The 18,469-nt window shown below is 49.5% G+C and overlaps 1 protein-coding gene across 7 annotated transcripts in view; it reads right to left on the reverse strand.

Annotated features, from left to right (window-relative positions):
• Positions 1–18,469, reverse strand: part of Nipped-A (Transcription-associated protein Nipped-A) — a 991,444-nt gene that overhangs the window by 703,300 nt on the left and 269,675 nt on the right. For all 7 annotated transcript variants that reach the window (XM_075869412.1, XM_075869408.1, XM_075869400.1 and 4 more), the window contains one exon: positions 1,144–1,182. In XM_075869412.1, the coding sequence (XP_075725527.1) occupies positions 1,144–1,182 (39 nt within the window). The remainder of the gene's footprint in view (positions 1–1,143; positions 1,183–18,469) is intronic.

Genomic DNA, 18,469 nt, shown 5'->3' on the forward strand with positions numbered 1-18,469 from the left:
CGGATTCCCAACGATCGGCGGCCGCTAATGCGGTAACATTGTGGTGCTTATTGACTTGCTTGTGTTGACATGGTCGACGCTCAATCACTCTTTTCCGACTATTCTACAAGCAGCTCGCACAGTGGGGCGCCCGATCCGTGACGCGCCGGCAGCACATACGGCCCCTCTAGTGATCTGCTAACGTCAACAAAAGTGACCCGCCTGCAGAAATTCGTAGTGTATTCCGCGTCACTCGCTCGTTCGTGTCGCACTATTATATGTTCCGAACGGTAGCATGTAGGAGGTGGAACTGCTGCATGCCGTACGAGCGATTGTGCGTTTCAAATGCGGATATTCCGCACCACGAAACAAGGCACGGCGCACCTTCCTAAGCCTACGTGCAGCGCTCGGACACCCCGAACACGAAAACCATCAGTAGCGAGAAATCGGAAGAACTATAGGCAAGTTGCAACTTCTGTACTGATTCAATAGCAAAGTGCGGCCGGTAATAAATGCCAGCAGCGCTACGCGATCGCCTAAGCATTCAACTAAAGTATTTCACGGGCGCTATTAAGAAATGCCACAAAATTTAAAAAGAAAGCGACTTACTTTTGTCCATTTCAACAGCGGGGGGATGACAAACATTCGCTGACTGGTTGTTCACAAGCACATGGCGCACATGCAACGACACGACGTGCTGTGAGCGCGAAAACCTACAAAAAACGCCCGAACGACACCGACGAATACCAAAGCTGCAAAGCACATGGTAAACGATTGCCAACCTAGAAAAGAATTCACTTGTTGCCAACTGCAAAATGAACATCCGCTAAAGTCGCGTTCTTTCGTGCAATTTGGCGCATTTGGCGCAAACAAAACAACACTTGCGCAGCAAGGCGCAGGAAGGTATAATTGTAGCAAATTGGCCCAAATGGCGCAGCTGGATCACTACTGTTTGTTACACTGTTTTAGAGTTTGAATAAACTTTTTTTCTTATTGATTCGACAAATTCCTTGGCAGCAAGACAGCCGGAATCCATCAGGTATGTATATCAGTAACGCCAAAGCCTCGAGACAACGTCTCTGAAAAAATCAATTTTTTTTTTGACAATTTGTTGGTGCTAAAAAGTAGCTTGCCCCTTCTATATGAAAGGAAACTGCAACTGACCTGAAGGGCTGAGTTCTTGTTGAGTCGCTCGACCACGTACTGCAAAAAAAAGAAACAGGTCAGTAAGCACTCACGATGCGTTTTAAATGTTTCTTCAAAAGGCCCCTATACCACCAAGAGGTCAGAACTGTGTACCAGTCTACAACAAACATGTAGCCATGCGAACTATTTGAGACATTGCCGTAATAGTGGAGCTAACGAGGGAGGCGGCGATCAAGAAAACTTTTTGTTTGCTTACCTAGAATAATGAAATTTGGCAGGCATCCTGAAGAGTGCCCTGAATAGCCATACAGTTGAATCTCATTAATTTGAACATGCTTAAGTTGAACTTCCGGTTAATTCGAACTCATGCTGTGGTACCGTCAAAACCATGTGTATTTTAATGGGCAAAAACACCCCGTAATTTGAACGCGCAAGCCCTTGCGACGGTCAATTCGAACATACTGCACTCCAAAAATGCTCCCAGCGCTATGCCTAGTCCTGCGGCGGCACCTCCGACACCTCAATGCTGCGGCAGAATGGGCTGCGGCAGAATGTTTTCTCTCTCTCAAATGCCGATCTGTGACGCGCCTGTGCCACGCTTCTCTCTTTTCCATCCCTGCCACAAAGGGACCCTTCTCCTTTCAATGTCGCACTCTAAGAAAGATAGGAAAAGAAAATGGCCCCGTATCGGCATGTTAATCTGCAAAGGTCGTCGAAAGAGGATAGTCTTGCGTCTGGAGAGATTGAACAAAATGTTTATTTGATGTTCTGCGCAAGAAAATCGGTGAATGGTATTCGGGAGGCGCTGCGTTAGAGTGCCTCAAGCGTGCAGTGGAGGGGAACAAGCGCTCCAAATCATGTCACACGTGAGACATGAGCGCCGTCTGGCAGTTATCTTACAAAAAAAAAGGCGCAGCTCCGAGACGGGCGTGCGCGCCCGTCTTAGAGGTGATAAGGTGTAGAACGCAAGGCGACGGGTAGGTGCCACCACCGTGTCGTCATAGCAAAGCGTTGGAAACACTTCCCTTTTGATGCAAGCGTTGCATGGTCAGCGCCGCGTGATAAACGCTACGATCCTTAGAATAACTTATGTTGTATGCCTTTTCTACTAAAAGACTCACATACAGAATATATACGTGTTGTTATGGTGCCTCAGATATGCACGATAATTGCTCTTTTATTGACAATCAATCGCACAAGTATGAACGCTGAAGCTTGAGCAACATTGGTGGACACTGCAGATGAGGTCAGTTGTTTGGGTACTCGCTGGTGTCGTTTAAAGTGCCCGGTACCATTAAGGGTGGACAAACAGACAAATGGACAGACCAAAAATTTTGCATCGAAGGTCCTCAAGAAAGACTATCCTCTTTAAAAAGCTGTCGCGGATAGTTGGTTTTCTCTCTAACGCTGATCTGCGACGTGCCGGTGCCACGCTTCCCCCTTTTCTGTCCCTGCCCCATAGAGACCCTTAAGCTGCTGCAGAGTGTTGGTTCTCTCTCAAATGCCGATCTGTATCTCTCTGCGTGGAGACACTCCTCCTTTCTCGACACAAACTGGCCATGCTGCAGCTGTGGCGCAGACGGTAGCAGCGGATACGCAGTCGTCGTTTTTAGAGAGTGTCGGCGCTGGACGTTGCCACGCACAACTTCTTTTGCCAGGAGTATGCTGAAGCCGAAGTAGAAAGGCTTTGCAAGCTGCATGCGAAATTGACTCGGTGCAAGGCAAACGTGTGCAGACGCACATCACCAATTACTTCAATGGATGACGGATGTCCTGTGACTTGTTAATAAATGTAAGTCTTCTGAAACTTCTCCCTCGTGTATTAGCTCAATGCACATGCGCCACTGCATGTTGAGCCCTCCCTCCGTTCATTTAGCTTTCTAATTTGAACTTCTAACTCAAACGAACTTTCGGGCCCCTTCTGATGAGCGGTCTTTGAGTTTTAGCTTCTTTCAGCACCACAACCAGCAAACAAAATCCATTCTGAAAATGAATTTTTCCCCACCATTTTGAGAAAACGTGCCTAGAAAGTTAAGCACTTGCGTTTTCATCGGAAAACTTCAGCAGAATAGCTAGAAGTGTTTTTTTGCAATTTTTTCTTCTTTTGCCTTATCTGTATCGTTTAGTGTCATTTGTAATTTATTTTTTGGTTTACAGCATCATGAAATTATTGGCTCCAACAATCTCAGAATCACTCAGGGCATTTGTGGCTGCAGCCACACTTGGATGAGTCCCACTCTCGCCTGGCGACAGCTGACAACACAGTTCAGCCGCTTCAAGTGCTACACAGTCAGCACTCACTGCAGAATAGCGGAATCTCAACGCTTGAACAAACTGCATAGAGCGCCTCCTCTGCATTGTTTTCGACTTCATTACCAGCATCCCGTACAACAACAAAGACGAAATACACAGAACTAGGGCAGAAAAAAATAAAGAAGAGAAAATGATGAAACAAGGCAAAAGACAGCTCAGCAGACCCCGGTCGAAGCAACAGCGGGGCAAGCGCACGCCATCGAAGGAAGTGACCGCCCCCCTAATGGGCAGCAGCCAGTGGCGGGCGCGTTTTCTCCTGCGAGATTTGAATGATCCATAATGTGTACTGCACAAAAAAACGGACGGAAACACAAAGTAGAGAAAAAGGACAGACAAGCGCAGGCTATCAACTGAAGCTTTATTGCAATACCGAGGGAATATATCAAGGAAAAATAAAAAGCAAGGAAGGGCAAAGGGGGAGGAGAAAAAGGCACAAGGGGCCAAATCAACAAAACCTGGGCAACATTAGGAAAGCATGCATGTCATGCAAAACCTAGATAGGCCAACTCCTTATCGTGTACGGTCACAGAAGGAACACTGCTGTTTGAATCTGACATCTTGCGAATATGCGCAGCCTCAATAAGCTCGCGCACTCTTTGGTTTTTATGGCGAAACAGCACAGAAGTGTAATCAAAGAGCAGCACGCAGCCGCATTCACGATAAGGAGTTGACCTATTTAGGTTTTGCATCACGTGTGTGCTTTCTTGGTGTTGCCCACATTTTGTTGATTTGGCCCCTTGTGCCTTTTTCTCCTCCCCCGTTGCCCTCTCTTGCTTTTCAATCTTGCCATAATATATTGCTTCGGTATTGCAATAAAGCTTGAGCTAATAGTCTGCGCTTGTCTGTCCTTCTCTACTTTGTGTTTCTGTCTGTTTTTTGTGCAGTACACTTATGGGTCAGTACCAACTTGCCAAACTAGCCGTTCTTCTGAAATATGAATGTGCTGCTCTAGCCAATCAGTGCTACGCATTGCTTCGCGAAAAAACACCAATACCGTCTCGATCGTGCCACCGAAACCAATTTGCAAGACGGTAAACGAAAAATAGTGCAAGATGACTGCATAGTCTGGGAATGGTGCATGCGCAAGGTTAGGTTTGATTTCGGCATTTTTTGCGTGTTTTGGACAACGATGTGTACTCGAAAATAGTCTCTTTTTTTCAATTCTAGTCGTCTTTTTTTTTTTTTTTCAGCGAGAACAGATAAGAATAAGTTCCCTTTTGAGTGATCGTTTCAGAGCAAGGAACCTCCCATTTCACTTTACTCGGTTACTCGGAGAACTGCTCAGGCTCTTTTGAGTTTGAGACCTTGTGCGTAGTTCTCAGGCAGAGAGCAATAAGAAAAAATTATGTCGTAGGTATTACATTCATTGTGCATTTCAAGGACTTGAGAAAGTGGCATGTAGATGCAACATTAATGTAGCTTTTATGGCTGCCAATAAGCTCATACGATTTGTGCCACTAGGCTTGTGCGAAAAGTGAATTTATTGGCCCAAAGCTAATAGTCATATTGGTCCAATATTTTCAAACTGAATTCGAATAGTATACAGTCGAACGCCGCTATAACGAAACTGACGGGGCGCGGGAAAAATTTCGTTGAAGCAAAAATTTCGTTGTAGTCAAATCGAACGAAACATAGCTGATCTGAGCTAGCAAAAGAAAGGAACGTTTATTCTCAAAATTAAAAAAAAAACGTCCGCTGCTTCCTATTCTTTCCCAGCAGCGTCACGACGCGGTTCTCACCCATGCATAGCGATGATGATATATGTTGTTTAATGGCGCAAGGGCCATTGATGGCCAAAGAGTGCCAGGAAATGATATCAGATGAGAGCAATGGTTATGGTAAATGGCTGTAAAAGGGCCTAAAATTCTGCGCTCTAAAGATGCGTAAGACATATATTTATTAAAATCATGAAAGTGAAGTGAAGCATGCCTGGTGAGAATGAGTCTTTTGTTATCATGACATCATAAAATAGGAGCATTATATTAGCACCGATTTCTCTCCAGGGCCCTTGGTCCCAAGGGCCGAGAGACAGGTGCTCTTTTGGATGTAGCATCCGCAGCAGCAGCCTCCTTTCGGAGGCCGTGCTACCGATCACTTGAGTAGATAACATGGAAGGTATTTACTTCCTTTAAGAATGCATTCAATGCATTATATTTAAAAAGAGGTTCGCGACCAATAAACATAGCTGGGTGAAGGGGTATGTGTTCCTTGTACGCTAGTAGAAAATGTTTTTTCCTGTAAGCCTCTAGCTCAGAGCATTCAAGGAGTATGTGAAGTACGGTAAGTGGACGGCCACATCTTTGACAGCTGGGTGGCTCACCACCGGACAAAAGGTGTGTGTGCGTGCTGTGTGTGTGTCCTATTCTAAGCCGACAGAGACTGACCTCTGTACGGCGTGTTTTCGACGTGGGTGGCCAGTTACCGAGGTATGGTTTAATCAAGTGTAACTTGTTATGAGTTTGTTGATCCCATAACTTCTGCCAGTAAGCCCTGAGCTTTTTCCGTATGTTTGGTTTTAGGTCCATTATAGGGACAGCAACTGAAGACTTGGCGGAGCTTCCGTTAATTGACGTGGCGAGCTGGTCGGCCAACACATTTCCTTCGATCTCGCGATGTCCTGGCACCCAGCACACGACGATATGTTGCTTGGAAGTATAGGCCGTGCAGGGTATTGAATAGAGGGATATAATTATAGGGTTTCTGTGTTTTTAAAGATTTTTCAACGCTTTTACGACATTCAGGGAGTCTGTGTATATAACTACTCTTGGCGTATTCAATTCTTTGATGTGTTTAACGGCAACGAATAACGCATAAGCCTCGGCTGTAAAAATGCTTGTGCTGCAGTACAGAACGTCGGCATCCGAGAAGGATGGGCCGACCGCCGCATAGGACACGCCAGTATGAGACTTGGATGCATCAGTATAATAATCTGGACAGTCATATTTATGTTGCAGCTCTAAGAAATACATCCGAATGTGTATGGGAGAGGCATGCTTTGTGACAGCTACGAAAGATGTGTCACAGTGTATAACCTGCCACTGCCATGGCGGGAGCCGCAGAGCAGGGGGGGCTGAGGTGGTATTCAAGCAGTGAGACATTTGTTTCTTCAGCTAGGTGTCTAACATGCAGCGAAAAAGGGCGTGCCATTGCGGGTCGATTGTAAAAAAGTTGAGAGCTGGACAGGTCGTTGATGGTGGAATATGCAGGTTGCTCACTGTTCGCATTTACTTTAAGGGGGCACACTGGTCTTAGAAACTTTTTTTTTTGCTTTCCAACCAATTTTAATGAAACTCCATGGGCTTGTTCAGTTTTTTAGCTGATTTTAAATATCCAATTAGTTTTGATGTAAGTTAATTAGTTCCCAAGATAATTAAAAATCTTTCGTGATTGTTCTTGAGAACAATAGAAAAAAAACTAGTCAACAAAAAATTACCAGCATGGCATGAATAGATACTAGAAGTTGTGGAGAATGAAATGACGGGAGCAGTTTTTTTGTCTGGCAATCACACACGCAAGTTCACATCAATTCTAATTTCACGGTTTAAAGTATGCCTGCTAACCAGTTATAAACAATGCTAATTAAACAATTATTTAAATGTGAAATGCAAAATCTGTTTCCCTTACTTCAAGGTTTAAACATTCAGCTTGACAATGCAAAAGAAATTATCTTTCTAGCTGCACCGCATGCCGAGATGTACCTCTCAAGAATTTCCTAAACGTCAAAAATATGCATTTTGAGAAAATGGCAAAAAAAAAAACGGTGCCATGTTTAATGTAAACGGTAAAACATTCTGTACATTTTTGGAGCGAAATGACTAGTAGGCCCCAAAAGCATAGTCCCCTTGACTGCTGGCATCTAGGTGCCGCTTCTTGAGCGTCCGCTGCACATTTTCTGCAGACGCACGCCTGAGGGTAGAGTCCCTGGTTCGGCGGCGGTCTTTTTCAGCCATGCGTTTGCTACTCAGTAGGCCGGGGTTCAAGCACAGCTCTTTGAGGATCTTGGATGATGTTACTTGACTTCCGGCATTAAACCTCATCATTGCCTCGGAGACCGCATCTTCTACACTGTGCAGTGATGCATGGCGCTCCTTCGGGGCCAGCGACCAAATCACAGAGTGGAGACTTTCATTACTCTTCCGAGTCTTGCCTCGCTGGCAGCGCTCCAGCAGCTTCTTGTCCGCCAAGCGTTCGTACACTGGAAGCAAGGCCTCACAGACATGCGGCGGCAGGTTGTAGCGGTGTTTGGGGCCGGCTCACCCCTGGCCTTGGCAGCGTTCTGGCGGCACCACGAGTCAGGACCTGTAGGGCACAGGCTGTGGTTGGACACGGCATCGTTGGACGTCACATGGTGGTATGTGGCCATCACAGCATTGTGCATGGCTGGCACATCCCCTTTGTGAGATTTGAAGGCCCAGCCATAGTAAGAGGTCAATTTGGTAACCAGGTCACCAGTCAGCCGCCCCCTACCACTGAGGCTCTCAGAGCCAGCTGGCCTCTGCTTGGGGAGATTGCGCAGTTGTGTGCCCATCCTCTTCTGGACGTGGTTCACACATTCCTCTTTGGTTACCTTTATAAAACCATACACATCTGCTTCCTTCAAAGCAGGGTAGGTGCGGCAGTCGCCATCAGAAAGAACTGTAGTGTATCTCAGCTTATGGCGCTCCCACGACCTCTGAAACAGAATGAGGGCAGCTTCCACTTCCATCTCTCCAGCTTTTTTTGTGCTGTTTTTCTGGCATTGGTGGTTCGCTTTCCACTCGTCGTAGGACGGGTCACTTTCTTTAGGCGCCCGCTCGCAGCCGGCACAAAAATTGCAGAGCACGATATAATCGAGCACAAGCCCCGTAAACAACTCGATAACTGTGCCGACTTCGATGTGCGACGAGTGTCCCCTCGTCATCCAGGAACCGTCGTACGACACAGTGATGTTGCCCGGGTTGCCAAGGTCCAGTTCCGCGTACAGTTCCCGAACCGATCGCGCGCACTCCGCAGTCAGCTTTTCCGACGCACGAACAGCTGCGGGCGTCAGTTTCGTCTTCACGTAGCTCTGCCACGTTTTGTTGTGCAGGCTGCGCGAAGAAATGTTCATCGATGAAAAAACGTCGTTGAATGCCGTTTGCCGATTGCCAGTAGACTGCATAGCGCGCGCGCCCAAAACATTGATGGCAAACGGCTTTGCCTTGCTCTCGCCGTCAACGCGCGGCGAGCTCCATGCCACCGACACATCGCCGCAGGTCGCGAATGTAAGCACTAGCTTTACGGCAAGGCCGTACTCCCTGTCCTCTTTGCCGATGTTTACATCCCCGGAGCACAATTTGCACTTCACTGCACGCATCAGTTCGTTCACCTGGTCCAAACTCACGATCAAAAACCGTGTTTCGTCCAGCGGCGTGGCTGCGGCATCGTCAATATCGGCTAACAGGCCGCACTTGCGTTGTGTTGCTCCAGTTGAAGCGAGCTCTTGCAGCTTGTTTTCGGCGTTGCGTCGCACCTCTGCCACTTCTAACGGGTGCAGCACTGCTGTGTCAAGACGAACGTGGCCGCTGCCGGATGCGTTATCTTGAGCGGGCGGCAGCGGAGGTGCTAGGCCTATGTTCTCAGGGGCCTCGCCGCTGGCCACGGAAGGTGGGTCGCTTGCTCGTTCAGCGCTCCTCGCTGATGCGGAACGGCCTTTGAAGTTCTCGAGGAGCGACTTCTTTCTTTTTTTGCCGTACTGATTCCTTGTGTGGAATTTCCTTCCGGCTTTCCACATCGCGCGCGATCCTTGGCTAATCCGTCGTTCTCAGTCCAAGCAATATGGCGCCTGACTGCGCCGCTGACGGCGCGAAGCAGACGACACACGCCGCTTGCGGCCAATCGCGTTGCGCTGTTTAGTCACGTGCGCTTGCCGGCGAATAGGAACGCGTATTTTTGCTTTTTTTTTTTGGCGCGTGTTTTCTACTCTACCAATGAGCGGACAGGAGCCAGAGTGGCGGGAAATTGAAGACCGAAGACCGCGCTTTCAAATGAGACCTAGGTCACTGCGATACTGCCCGTGGCGCAGCAGCGGGGAATTATTGAAAAATTGCGATTTTGGCGTCAGAATCTCGCCAAATCAGGCCCGTACGGCTTTTATAAGTAGCTGTTACTGTTCAAGTACCAACTTTTTGGAGGAAAAACTGAGCAAACTAATAGAAAAATACCTGTAGATTTCAAAAATGACATCTAAAAAAAATGTGTTTTTGGGCAATTTTTCGGCCGCAAAGACCCGTGTGCCCCCTTGAGGAAATATATGAAAGAAGAATATGTTCTCTGCAGATGGAGTGACCATTCGTCCGATTCTACATAAAGGCTTTCAACTGGGCTTGTTCTAAAAGCGCCTGTGGACAGGCGGATGCCTTGATGATGAACAGGGTCCAACATTTTCAGAGCGCTTGGTGTGGCAGAGTGATAAACTATTGACCCATGCTCAAGACATGAGCGTATAAGGCTTCTATACAGATTCATGAGGCACTTTCTGTCGCTGCCCCACGTTGTTCGTGACAGCACCTTTAGGATATTCATTGTTTTCAAGCATTTATTTTTAAGATGTTTTATGTGCGGTACAAAGCTTAACTTCGCATCTAAAATTATACCTAGGAACTTATGTTCTGTGTTTACGGGTAGACGCTCACCCTTAAGGACCAGTTCAGGTTCAGGGTGCAAGCCTCTTTTTCGTGAAAACAGGATACAGGTGCTTTTTTGTGGGTTCAGTTTGAACCCGTTTTCATCAGCCCATTTGGATACCTTGTTGAGGGCGAGCTGAACCTGTCGCTCACAGATCCCCAGAGAACACGATTGAAAACCTATCTGCACATCGTCGACATATGTTGAATAAAAGATATTACGTGGGATGTACAGACGGAGAGAATTCATTTTTATAATAGAGAGCGTACAGCTGAGCACCCCACCCTGTGGCACTCCGGTTTCCTGTACAAATGTTCGGGACAGAGCATTGCTCACTCTAACGCGGATGGTGCGATCAGACAGATAGCTTTCAATGACACTGAACATATTACCGCGTATACCTATGTGTGAGAGGTCTCTCAATATTCCAAACCTCCAGGTAGTATCGTAGGCCTTCTCCATGTCGAGGAAACAGGTAAGAAAAACTGATTATGAACAAAAGACTCACGTATGTGTGCCTCGATACGTATAAGATGGTCGGTGGTAGATCGGCCCTCTCTAAACCCGCACTGGTATGGGCCGAGCAATTTGTTTGTTTCTAAGTAGTGAAGTGAACGGCAATTAATCATTTTTTCAAAGAGTTTGCACAGGCAGCTTGATAACGCTATAAGGTCTGTAACTTGATACAGTAGAGGGATCCTTTCCCTGCTTCAAAATTGGAATTATAACAGCCTCCTTCCAGGAGGAGGGGATCACAACTGAAAACCATATGCGATTATAAAGAGAGAGGAGGGTTTTTTGTTTCGGAGGGTAGTTCCTTGAGCATCGCGTACATTACGTTGTCAGAACCTGGGGTAGATGTATTACAGCAGCTGAGTGCTGTTCGCAGTTCTGCTAAGCAGAATGGTGCATTATATGCCTCATTTCTTGCGGATTTTCTTTCTAACTTTAGTTTTTCTATTCCTGCCTTGTAATTCTGGAAGGATTCGGAGTAGTGTGAGGAGCTCGATATGTGTTCGAAATGTGTGCCAAGAAAGTTGGCTTGATCCTCCAAGCTTTGCCCGAGGCTATTTACTAGTGGAAGAGAATACGTTTGTTGGCCCTTAATTTTCTTTACCTTATTCCACACTTTTCTCTCATCTGTGTACGAGTTGATACTCGATATAAACTTTGTCCAGCTCTCTCGTCTAGCTTGTGGACGCGTTCTCCTTGCCTGAGATTTGACCCGCTTGAAATTTTCTAGGTTTTCTGCTGTAGAAGAATCGCGAAGCAACGCCCATGCTTTGTTCCGAGTGCTCCGTGCTTTCCTGCATGCGTCGTTCCACCATGGGACTCGCCGTTTAGAAGACATGCCGCTCGTTTTGGCAATACATTTAGATGCGGCATCAAGTATAAAAGCTGTAAAATACGTGACAGCGTCAGGGCAGACAGCTCAGTCAATGTCATATGTGTAAGAGTTCTATATTCTTCCCAATCAGCTGAGTCAATCTTCAATCGAGGAACCTGCGAGGGTAGTTGATCTTTGTTCAGCGCACTCAGGATGATTGGGAAGTAGTCACTCCCATAAGGGTTTTTAAGAACGTTCCACTTAAAAACAGGTAAAAGGGACGGTGATGAAATGCTAAGATCTATGGAGGAGTACGTGTTGTTTGCAAGGCTAAAATACGTAGGCTCCTTTATATTTAAAAGACATAAACTAGAAGAGAAAAGGAGCTGTTCAATGAGATGTCCTCGCGCATCACAGTGAGCATCGCCCCACAGGACATTGTGTGCATTAAAATCACCTAGAACCAGAAACGGCTCTGGGAGTTCATCTATTAATGATTCCAGATCACGTCTGTGTAGCTGTTGATGCAGTGGTATGTACACAGAACATATGGTAATGAGTTTGTTAAAAAGTACAGCTCGAATGGCCACTGCCTCCAGGGCCGTTTAGAGCTTCAAATGCTGGCATGCTATACTATGATCGACTATAATGGCTACACCGCCAGATGGTACGACAGGATCCTCCCGGTCTTTTCGGAAAATAATATATTGTCGTAGGAAGTCCTTGTGCTTAGGAGTTGAGTGCGTTTCCTGCACAATTAGCACTTTCGCGTTAAACTTACACAGGAGTTCTTGGACGTCATCTAAATTTCTAAGTATTCCCCTTACGTTCCACTGTATGATTTTGTCCATAGTGGAAAAAAAAAAAGGGAAAAAGTGCTGTGTGCAAAGAAGACGGGGATTAACTCATTTTACAGGGCCTTTGTCAGGCCCTGTAATCGGCGTTCTGTCCTTTTTGGGGCGGTCGAGCTCGCCGCTCCTTCGGCGCTTCCTGCGTCGTTTGGCTTGAACTGGTGTCCATAGCCTTTTGCGAGGCACTGGACACCCGCTCTAAAGAGCGATCTGTGCGTCGCTTAGACTTCGCCTCGATCGACGCAGTCTTTGTCCCCACCGAGTTGGGGGTTGATGGAGCCCCCTTGGCCTCGTGATTGCCCTGGCTGCTGCCAGAGCTTGTAGAGGTCACTGGTGTGGACAGGCTGAATGTGGGCAGGGCAGCGCTGGCTGCTCCCGCCGCAGGGGCTCGTGGCATTGGCCTCGGCACGCTAGGCGCGGTCGAGGCAACTGCCAAGGGCCTTTGTGGTGCCGCCCCTCGTTGCACCACTTCGGCAAAAGGTGTTTTTAGTGCTAATGATAATGAGACCCGTTGTCTTGCTTCCCTGAATGTGATACTTTCCTTAACTTTTATAGTTATTATTTCTTTTTCTCTTTTCCAGGCTGGGCACGCTCTGGAGTATGCAAGGTGACTACCTTCGCAGTTTGCCCAGAAGACCTCGTCATGACTACATTCATCAGCACTGTGGCCAGTTGTGCCACACTTAGCACACATCAGCTGTCCTCGGCAGCTCTGGGATGCATGACCAAATCGCTGGCATTTCAAACAACGCCTCGGGTTTGGAATGAAGGGTCGGACATGGAGTTTTACATAGCCAGTTTCGAGAGTCTCAGGTAGAGTGGTTGAGTTGAAGGTGAGTATTAAGTGCTTTGTTGCTATTTCGTTGTTCTTACGTCTGATTTTGATGCGCTGGACATGTATTACACCTTGGTCTTTCTATCCATCAAGAAGCTCTTCTTCACTCAGTGTCATCAAATCTTCGTTCGATACCACGCCCTTCACTGTATTCATGGTACGATGTGCGCTCACAGAGACGGGGATGTTACCAAAGGCTACAAGGTGCGAGAGTTTATTGTACTGTTTTTTCTCTTTTAATTCGAGAAGCAGATCTCCACTTGCCATCTTCATGGCCTTATAACCGGTTCCAATGATCTCTCTCAAGCACTTGGCCACAAGGAAGGGTGAGATTGATCTAGCTTTTGTAGATGATTGTTCGCAGTGGAGGACATGGTATTTTGGGAAAGTTTCTCCGTTTTTGGGCCAAAGTAGGAAAGTTGCGTCGGTGCGTACCCTTTTCGAAGCACGATCAGTTATAGAGGGGGCCGGGGATCCCATGAGAAAATGTGTATTTTTCGGTAACGGCGCCTACCACCCACCACGGAGTCCAACGAGGGGACGTGGCAGAGCATGTGGGCATGTCTGCGCAACGCCAGCAGTACGCAGTTACTATAACTCAATATGGTTTACCCTAGTTTGGATATCCACACAAGGTTAACCCTTGCCGCCAGGAAAAATTTGAAGTAAAATGAAGTGAGGAGAAGACAGAAAAGATGTAAAGTGAGAACAAAAGACGAAGATATAGGGAGAGAGAGATAGGAAAAGGCGACTGCCGATTTCCCCTGGGTGGGTCAGCCCAGAGGTGCCGTCTACGTGAAGCCGGGGCCAAAGGGGTGTGTTGCCTCTGCCGGGGGGGCCTTAAAGGTCCAATCACCCAGCGTCGGCTCAACCCCCAGGATCCCCTTTTCCCCGGACACGGCAAAGCCACGCACGGCTAGGCGTGGGAGGGAGTCAAAACTCCCCCGTTAGCTCGGGTCCGTGGTGTCGCTACACACCGAACGCCTACTTGCGCAGGCGCCCCTGCGGGGCCCATGCATAGCAAGGCCATGGTGGAAAGCACGCTGGAACAATGCCTACAACCGCCTTCATGACGATGCAAACAGTTGCATTAACACGTTAACACCAGAAGGTGTCCGCCGTCAAAAGTATCCGACAGCGCCAAAATGGAGGAAGGGTATCATGGAGCGGCGACATTTTCATTACTCTGTGCCATTCTCATCATCCATCACAGGTGGCTAGCTGATTTTGTTGATAATGCAGACAAACAGGCCCTCTGATTAGTTACCACACTGGCCAAGTGCGAACATAATGATAAGCATCGGAATAGGCATTGTTTCGCGGTTGCACCCAGCAGCTGCGTGAAGGAAACCATTAACTGAGCGACCAAGCTTCAGCTTTAGATCGTCTGCGGCTTAAAGCACCAATGGCAAAAACAGGGCAGTCTCATTGCTATTGCTTTCGAGCAATAGCGGCACCCATGCTTGCTGAAAAGCGGCGGTATAGCGGTGGTTTCTGGTGGTGCCAACACGTGTTTTAGACTTCGTTGACGCGTTTTACCACTCTGAAAATGCATCAAAATGTTAAAAATAGGGTTTACTGCATGGCAATAAACACCTGAGCCTGGAATCGCATCGTAACATTTTTTTGAAGTGGGACGATCGAAAGAAAAAGTGTTCGTTGTGGCGACAATATTTATGCATTGACTCCTATGGACTGCACACGGGGAATCGTGAATTTTTTGTTGTAGCGAAAATTTCGTTAGAGCGCCGTTGGTTGTACCGGAGTTTGACTGTATACAGTTAAACCTGCTTATAATGAACCTCCATCCAACGAATTCCTCGATACAACGAAGTTTTTCTATTCCCCACCGTTACTCCATAGAAGCACGTGTATTTGAGACCTCTATGTAACAAAGTAACAGTGAAAGATGTGGGAATTGAGGCTGGCCCGCTGCCTTTGCGCGGGCTTTGCCGCCTCTTTTCTCATGTCCCGACATGCCTACCCTCCTTTGCCGTCAGCCGCGCTGGGAAGGGCGGAGTGACGTTTAACTCCCTCACCCGGTAGCGGATGTCGACTGTGGCGCCGCGCGCGGGGACCCCCGAGAGGTTTTCGCGCGCTGCGTCGGGAGCGGGGAGTACAGTCCGGGACTTCAAGCGGTGAGCCACGCATTCTTTCCCGTCCGTCGAGTCCCGTCGCTCGGGGCTCGTCGGACTTTCGCTGACGGCGCCTCGCGCCCGATGCGAACGCTCACCTTTTGTTGCCCCGCTGCGTACTCACGGCCGAAGGGCAGTACGGTGTCCTAGTGCGTGGCCTAGCTGCGCCGACCCGTCTCCCTTCGAAGCCAACGCGAGCGCCTTTGCCCTCGCTCGAGCAACCGGGCCCCTTTGTCCCGGTGTCTCCGTGGATTACCTTTACCGCGGAGACGTGCTCGTGGCACCCTGTGTAGTACTTTGTGCCCGTGGCGTGGATAAGCCTACTTGCTTTCCCGCCGCGCCTATTTGCACCGGGCTGTACTGCGTTTGGTGTTGCCACAATAAAGTGTTGCGACTTGAGCAGTATCGTGTTTCCCGCCACGGCGACGGTTAACGCGTGCCCTGCGGCTCGCTAAGACCGGACCCACGCTGGTGGCCGTACTCCTTCGGGATACGTGTACACCACACTGGCGCCCAACGCGGTATCAAAAGCTCTAGCTTTTGACTGCTCTTAGCGAGTCAGTTCGCCTGCGCGATTCGGGCTCGTCGCAACATGGCTGCTTCGCGGGACTTTTGTCCGCTGTCCCTTTTAGCGGATGCCGCGTTGCACACGGAGGCCATTGCCTCTATTGACGGGAACCCTTCTGCACCCGTCTGTGTCGGCACCCCCTATTGCGGTGACGACACGAGGCGCCTAGCCGCTCCCTTTGGAGATGGCGCGTCGCTTCGGAATGGGCCTCTTGCCCTACCCGAACGTTATGTCTGCTTCGTGGCATGCCGCGTTGCACCAAGAGGCCACCGCCTCTATCGACGGGCGCCCTTCGGCGCTCGCCTGTGTCGTCACCCCTTTTGTGGTGAATACACTCCTACGTGGTAGCTGACGCGCTATCTCGTGCCCCTTGTTGTCTGCCGAGAACCTGGATTTCGGTGCGACGGCCGCTCGCGGTGCCTTAGCACATGCAGGCGTCGGGGGCGAAACAGCAGCTTCGCCGCCATTCGGCGAGAAGGGTGAGTCCCCATGCGGACAAACCTTGGCTGCTAACCAGGTAAGCGGCGCACCGCGAAGCGGCCGAGCGGGGGAGCTTTCCGAAGGCCACGAGGCCGAGAGCGAACTCGTAACGCCGACTCACGCGGCGGTTGCTGCGGTCCTGAGTGGGCGCGATACCAGACTCCCCCATTTGGGAGAATGGGAATTGCTTTCGGCAGCGAAGAGCTACTGAAGGCTCAGCAGAGTGATCCGTTTCGAGTCTCGGAGGGACGGAGCGCCGTATACGCTGCTTGCTTTGCGGCGGGCGCCGTTAAACCGTCTTGACGAGGCGCGGAGCGCCGTTACGCTGCTTGTTCTGCGGCGGGCGCGATTAGGGGGCTGAAACAGCGTGTGTCGCTGAGTCCCCGGCGGTTTCATTTTGCTGGACCATGACGAGCTCCTGCTGAAATATATAGCCACTGACAACGAGTCCATAGACCCGTTTAAGGTGGTTATGCCCAAAAGTCTGAGAGCCGCACTGTTGCGATCCTCTCACGACGAACCCATGGCCGGTCACCTGAGTGGCTCGAAAGTTTTTGCAAACTGAGCGATGTTGTGACCTGGCCCGGCACGAAGCGTGGTTTTTATCGCTATTCCGTGCCTGCCACGTCTGACAAACGGTTGAGCCAAGGGTTGGAAAGCCGCCCGGTCTTATGAACCGATTGTCAGTGAGCGTCCGTGGCGCGTACTAGCTGAAAGATCCCCTTTGGGAAAACTCAGCCGTGCCCACATCGCAGACCTGAAGCCCTTTGTCATGGTCTGACGAGCTTGCGCCAGTGCCCTGCGGCACTTCGCGCAAGCAACGGGCACACCCGGAGCGGCGGACCGCATTCGGACCCCGCACCGGCATATTCTGAGGAAGCGGTCACCTTTGTGATTTCGCGCCGGACGGCGGACTTCTCCGCAACCGAAGGCCCTCAGTTTACTGTCTAGCCTCAGTATACGTTAGCTTCTTTACGGCCTTTTCTCGTAAAGAAGTTGACCCCGCTCTGTCTGCTGCCAGTGTTTCTTTTTTTTTTTTTTTAAGTGTTCATGTGTATTTTGTTTCTTTTGTCTAATATTAAGTGATATTTGTATTTTATGTTTTTTGTCAGATGTTGAGTGTCGTTTTGCTCTGTTTTTACTTTTTTTTCCGTGTTCGTTTCGTCTATCGCGAAGGGAGCTGTGTGTGACCTTGTGTGTCGGTGCTTGCCGGGGGAGAGAGAGACGAAGGACGCTTTGCGCCTACGCTCGCGCAGCTGTCGGCGGTGTGTGTGCGTGCTTCTGTGCGTGTGTGAGTGCGTGACGCTTCGGTGCGAGCCCGCGAGGAGTGCGTCATAGCTTCCCCCCCATCGATGCGGACGCTGGAGGTGCTGGGGGGTCATTGACCCACTGACGTCAGACCATCTGGCTGTGCTCTGCTCTCGGCCGTCGTCGAAGAAGCCCCGCTGCCTTTACCACCATGGCTCCTGCGCGAGGCCAGCTGAAAGCAGCTATATGCTGCCGGCCAACGCCATTCGCAGCCAATTTGGGTCGGCCTCCCTGAGCACTGGAGGGGCCCAGCTTCGCGCAACGTTCCAGCTTCATCATCGAGCCAGAAATGCGGGGGCCTCCGAAGCACAGCCGAGGCAGCGTTCGTCGGACTCGCTGCTTATCAAGACCAGCAACGAGCCATCAGTGAGCCCCCTCCCGTACCTCTGACCTCGCACTCGGGCATCGCACCCAGCGGACACTGTCACGCCTTTACCGCCCCTCCGCGCACTGGACGCTATCCCCCTTCAGCACCACGAACACTAGTCCCACTTTTCTGTGCTCCCTTCCGCAGTTATCTTTATAGTGTCATGTGTTTATTTTGTTAGTTATGTTTTGTTTCTCCTTTGTAATCATTTTTTAGCAGCAGTAGCAGGGCTGGACTGAGGTTAGCTGTCGCTCATAGCAGTGTCATTTTAACTGCATGGGTGACGTCCGGCTGCCTTTTGCGGACCGGTAAAGGGCAAATTTAGGAGAGGGGGATGTGGGAATTGAGGCTAGCCCGCTGCCTTTGCGCGGGCTTTGCCGCCTCTTTTCTCATGTCCCGACATGTCTGCCCTCCTCTGCCGTCAGCCGCGCTGGGAAGGGCGGAGTGACGTTTAACTCCCTCACCCGGTAGCGGATGTTGACTGTGGCGCCGCGCGGGGAGCCTCCCGAGAGGTT

This window comes from Rhipicephalus microplus, chromosome 1 (genome assembly GCF_043290135.1).
Source record: "Rhipicephalus microplus isolate Deutch F79 chromosome 1, USDA_Rmic, whole genome shotgun sequence".
NCBI classification, from domain to species: Eukaryota; Metazoa; Arthropoda; class Arachnida; order Ixodida; family Ixodidae; genus Rhipicephalus; species Rhipicephalus microplus.